General features: G+C 43.0%; 1 protein-coding gene across 1 annotated transcript in view; it reads left to right on the top strand.

Moving 5' to 3' along the window:
- The window catches only part of MMRN2 (multimerin 2), a 51,337-nt gene continuing 45,337 nt past the window's right edge, over positions 1–6,000 (top strand). The window contains exon 1 of the mRNA XM_030570827.1: positions 1–449. Coding sequence (XP_030426687.1) covers positions 139–449 — 311 coding nt within the window. The 5' untranslated portion in view covers positions 1–138. The remainder of the gene's footprint in view (positions 450–6,000) is intronic.

Genomic DNA, 6,000 nt, shown 5'->3' with positions numbered 1-6,000 from the left:
TTTCCACAGTCACTGGGAGGGCTGAAAGCTTTTTCCGCTCTTTGTTGCAAGACTTTTTTTTTCCTCTTCCAAGTTTTAACTTAAAAAATATTATGAGGGCATTCCAGAAGTAATTCAGTCTGAGCTTCAGGGAAGAGAATGAGAGGCAGGTGTGGCTGGTTAGGAAAAGCCATAATGATAGTGAAGTTTTTGCTCCTCTGTGTCTCAGTAGGACGGGTGGAGCTGGTCACACATTCAAGAAATCATGGATACGAAGATGGCTCTTTCCACAACTCAAAGACATCAATTTATGGGACATCTACATATCCTCAATTGCTCCCCGTGTCACAGGAGGATTGGGAGATGGAGAAGCTCAAGGAGGAGACCCCGGACCATCTTTCAAGCACCATAACTTCACACCAAGGAGAAAGAGGGGATTCAGATGCTGGAACCCCACAGTCCAGAAATGGGTAAGTAAGATATTTACTCCTGCATATAATGGCACTGGGCTCCTGCTTGGGAGAGAGAGTGTCTCCTATAAAGAATGGATCAGATTCTCAGTTTATATCATGTCTGAATGAGGGAGGGAGGGCTAGATCTTACAGCTGCCAAATGAAAAGCAAAATAAATAGTCTGTAGAGGATGAAACCATGGAAGATTTAAGCTCTGTTCCTCATCCCAAAATAGGAAGGCTGAGTGTGCTTACCATGTGCATACACAGCACTTCGCACAATGCTGTCCCAATATTGGTTTGGGCCTTAAACTGCTACTGTAATACAGACAAGTAATAGTTTTGAAGTAAAGGTGGCTGAATTAAATAAACTCATTAATTTATCCATTTTCCTCTTCCCAATCCAATCCTGATTTATGCACATGCATTTATTTGTTGCATGGAAGTACTGACTGAATAGTGTGTACAGACAGATTTCAGCCTAGGGTGTGGGTGAAAAATGTTCATTTTGACTATGCACTATTCATTGTTTGTGATGTGTGGCTGGTCACCTAAATCACATGATATTATTTCTGCTCCCTCATTGGGCAACACATTTTAAGAAGAGGACAGGAAATAGTAATGAATGAATAGAGAATAATGAACAAATGTCTAATTCTAGTCACGCAGAAAATATCCTTGTTCACATGTGAATACAGGTATTGGTAGAAACAGCCATTCTCCAGGCATTGGTGTGAACAAAAATATGCCCATGTAAATGTTTGCAGATAAGCCCCCATTTAGTAAGGTACATAAGCACATGCCTCAACTTTAAGAATGTATGTAAATACCTTGCTGAATCAGGGCCATACTGAACAGTAAGGGGTGTGAATGTGATGAAACCAAGCAGTGTTTCAGATTTTGAATGAATGGTTCTGCAGCATATGATCAGGTGTCCTCTAAAGCAGAAGTGGACAAACTATGGTGGCCTGCGGGACCCTCCTGCCCGGCCTCTGAGCTCCTGGCCCAGGAGGCTAACCCCTGGCTACTGCTCCCCTTCCCCTGCAGTCTCAGCAGACTGTGCTGCTGGTGCAATGCTCTGGGCAGCCAGGCAGTGCAGCTGCAGAGCCCGGCCTGACCCAGTGGTCTGTGCTGTGCTGTGGCATGGCTGGCTCCAGCCGGGAGGCACAGCTGTAGCGCTGCCAGCCACTGGTGCTCCAGGCAGCACGGTAAGGGGCAGGGAGTGGGGGCGTTGGCTATAGGGCAGGGGAGTTCAGGGTGTGAATAGGGGTCAGGGCGGTCAGAAGGCAAGGATTGGGGGTTGAATGGGGGCAGGGGTTCCAAGGTGAGTCAGGAAGGAAGGGGGGTTGGATGGGGTGGCGGGGGGCAGTCAGGGGCAGGGGTTCCGGGGGCAGTCGGGGACAGGGAGCAGGGGGGCTTCGATAGAGAGAAGGAGAGTTCACGGTAGTGGTCGGGTGTGTGTGTGGATAAGGGTCGGGGAGGTCAGAGGGCAGGGAACAGGGGGGTTGAATGGATGCAGGAGTTCTGGGGGTTAGGAAGGGGGGGTGGATGGGGTGGCAGGGGGAAGTCAGGGGACAGGAAGCGGGGTGTATGTGGATGGCGCAGCCTCCCCTAACTGGCCTTCCATACAATTTCCGAAACCTGATGCGGCCCTCAGGCCAAAAAAAAAGTTTGCCCGCCCCTGCTCTAAAGGGATCCCACCCCAAGTTATCAATGAGTGGCTATAATTTATGGCCTTGAGAATGGACAGAGGGGAGCAGAATGATTGGGATGTCACCAGAAAGAGAGAATTAGGACATTGGATCATAAATAAGTATCACGAGGAGATGAACCAAAAACAACAATCCCTAGGTAAATATTGTTTGTGACAATATACAGGGGAAAGAAAGCCAATCTGTGTGTGGAAGTATGTGTTTTGGCAAAACTCTGTTCAAGCAGAATATTTTTCAAAAATTTCCAGGACGTATAAGTAGGTCTCTGCTATAAAAGATTCATTCAATCTCCTACCTAGACTTCTGTTTTTCAATCACTGACTGGTACTGCAGAGTCCAATCTGGGTCAGCAGCACAGTGAGTGCTATTCACAGCTCTATGTTTTTATTATTAATTTCTCTGAATGCCTTTGTGGAAAGCAAAATAGCAAAAATCAATCTACACAGCAAACAAACAAAAACAAAATCTTGTTAATGCTTTGCTTCCCTCTGACACAAACAAACAATATCAGAAACTGACTTGTTTCAAAGCCTTACCTAGATGCATAGTTAAGTCCTCTCCACGGTATGTCACAGCCATTATTTTTCAGACTTTCTTTTGAGCCTGTTGGTGTCAGTTGTTTATTGTCCAAAAGAGATACTGTTGAATAATGAGACACACTGTCAGTTCAACCTATCCTAAATACTTGGCATAATGCCTTTAAAACACTCACAGACCCATTCTAGCATAAGGAAGCAAGCCAAAAAGGATACCCTTTTTTTCCCCATGTGATAATGCAAGGCACTACTCACTGGATCATAAGGCTGGACAGTGGTGAAATCATATTTCAAAAACACTTCAGGCTTCTTGATAAGGACTGAAGTTTAACAAGAGCTTTACAGCCAGAAAGGCCTGCCACGATAAAATTATTGGCATAATGGGATTCTTCCTTTTCTGCCTGTGTAACCATGTGTGTAGCACCATACATTCCTCATTTCCAGCTTCATTTTGGGAAGTAATGCTTCCTTCTCAGGGGACCTTTAAGAATGAAGTTTTATGGTGAGTTGAGTTGTAGTGCCAGTCCTGCTCTCCAACATAATACAGGTTACGACAGTGATGTTTATCGGCTGATGGCATCTCTAATACATGGGAAGGAGACACCCAGATATATGCAGAGATTTATGCTTTGCTTTGAGAAAATCATTTCCTCCACTGCCAGCGTTGGAGGGAGGAAATCACTCTGTGGAGGGAGACAGTTTATGCTGGTCTCCATTCATGAGGTTCACAGTCCAAGTTGTAGATTCTGGTCCAGATTATCAAAGTAAGGACTTTGCATGGGAATCCATGAACCATACACATGCAGATACCCCAAATGCACATAGAAATCTTGTATTCACATGCTCAGGCATCCAGTTAAGCATGCACACAAATTGCAGGCAACAAGTTAAGCATTTGTAAAGGTCTGTGACCTGTTGACAATATTTGACTTTGAAAAGTTGGGCTTCTACGTCCACCAGAGTATGAATAGAATGAAGAATTAGGGGGCGAGTAAGTGGTAGGATGGAGATAAAATACCACACAATTAGCTACAGTGAGTGAGGTAAAATATAGCTCACTACCAAGTTCTTGTCCATCAGACTTAGGTTTACCCTTGAAATGAGAGCACACAGTCATTTCAAAATCCTGCTAAAGAAACAGAAGATAACTCTGTAGTATCTCTACTGATTATATCCTCTCAACCCTACAAAAATGATCATTTTCCATACCCTGCTATTTTCCATGCATGTTTAACACGCAGCAGGCTTTGCAAAATAGCCAGAAGTCCCCTGAAAACAAATAGAGCATTATTTTGTTCACAGCATCTGTTTGAATTTAACTAGATACCACCAGTGACTGATACATTAAAAAAGCCTAAAAAAACCAGACAGAGAGAACAGATGCCTGGTGATGGCTCCACACTTAAGATGAGGTGTTTCATTGCAGCTCATCAGATGTATGGATGTGTCACCTCAGCAATAAGATGCCCTCAAAATAACAAGACTATTCTAATAGAAAGAATTCAAGAAGAATAGAACTCATAAAAGTTAGTGCTCAACCTTCGAATCAGGTGCTTGTGACCAGACTCTTTTGTGGATAACCAATGAGTAAACAAAGCTGCAGAATAGAGTAAGAAGTGGGTAGAAACAGGTTATCATTTCAATGGGTGTGCATATAATTTATCAATGCACTCCAGAAAGCCTGTGGTTTTTAATCCTCTTGGCCTATAAGTCATTTTCTATGTGCAAGTAACCTGTGATGTAGGATTAGTGGCTGTATGAACACAGAAAACTGATTGAACAATTCTGTAGGTCTGTGACTCTCAAACTTTTGTATTGGTGACCCCTTCCACACAGCAAGCTTCTGAGTGAGACATCCCCCCTTATAAATTAAGCACACTTTAAAAAAATATTTAACCTGTTATAAATGCTGGAGACGAAACAGGATTTGGGGTGGAAGCTGACAGCTCGCGACCCCCAAGTAATAACTTTGTGACCCCTTGAAAGGTGTCAACCTCCAGTTTGAGAACCCCCTGCTGTAGGTGTCACCTATTGCCAGGAATGCTCTCTCTATGAGATGGTCAACAATTTTATGAAAAATGTCAATATCCTAAAGTTATTTTCATTTTGAACCAACTTTGATATTTTAAAATTTATATATTTATATTTTGTTTTTTATTTTCTTCTTTCCTTCTCTCCTTCCAGTCATTTTGAAAAAGGAAATCAGTTTTCCAAAATTTCTGGGAAGGGGAAGAGTAAAACAAGGACAATATGAGGAGAAAAAAAGAGGTCAGAAAAAAAAGAAAAGGAAAACATGAAAAATATTGTATAAAATAAAAATATCAAAAAAATTCACAATGAGCAGTGTTTCCACAAAAAATTGAACAAGAAAATCATTTATATTGAAATATTTTGAGCAGCTCTGCTCTCTATGAGCTGGCCAATCACAGAGAGCCCTTCTTGGTTGTGAGATCCAAATATTTCCCAGATAGCTGACCTCAGTGGATCATACGTGCCCATTTTTCTAGCAGGATAAATTGCCAGGACAGGGATGTAAGAGAGTTAAACTGAGCAGTCCCGTGAGTCTCTCCTCACCAGCCTTCATCAAGTTAGATGTGAGTTTGAGAGGAGGATAGAAAACACACATTCTAGATTGCACATATATCTAACAAAAAAACCCTCCATCATTAGTTATTTTCCCATAGTAGCTCATAGGAATGTTTGTACTACTCACTCTAACTGTACAGCAGATGGCCTAATGGTGAGGAAGAATCTGCTATTTTAATCAGCCTTCTTGCTTCTGGAGATGGTCTCTTAGGGAGCAGCCTGAGGATGTGACCGGATACAAGGAAGCTCCAAAAGTAGCCCAGCATTGGAGCCAAAGTCAAAGAGGGGCTTTTAAGGTTGCAGTATGTCAGCACCCAAGTGTTAGCTATTCTTGTTAACAGCCAACTAGCAGTCTCAGATAAGTGCCTAATGAAAAGGCCAACACATCTAGCAAATAGGATGGCAGTGGTGGCACACTATTAACCACTACAGGGCTGACACATTCTATGGACTATTAAAGCTCAGCTTAAACAAACAAGCCACCTTGGAAGAGTCTTTGCCTAATTTGGAGCAGTTTGCAGGTAGATTGCAGCATATAACCACAGCCCTATACAGGGCCTGGTGCTGAGTTGCATCATTCCAATGGAGAGCTCAAGAAAGGATTGTGCTTGTGGTATGTGGTGAAGTGCAGCAGGAATATGGGTGTTTTCACTGACCTGTAGGCTGGACCTGCCAAACAGGCAGGGATACCATTCTTTGTATATAGGGCCGGCACAACCCATTAGGTGACCTAGGT

Source organism: Gopherus evgoodei, chromosome 7, assembly GCF_007399415.2.
Source record: "Gopherus evgoodei ecotype Sinaloan lineage chromosome 7, rGopEvg1_v1.p, whole genome shotgun sequence".
In the NCBI taxonomy this organism is placed as follows: domain Eukaryota; kingdom Metazoa; phylum Chordata; order Testudines; family Testudinidae; genus Gopherus; species Gopherus evgoodei.
This window is presented reverse-complemented; position numbering and strand designations above follow the sequence as displayed.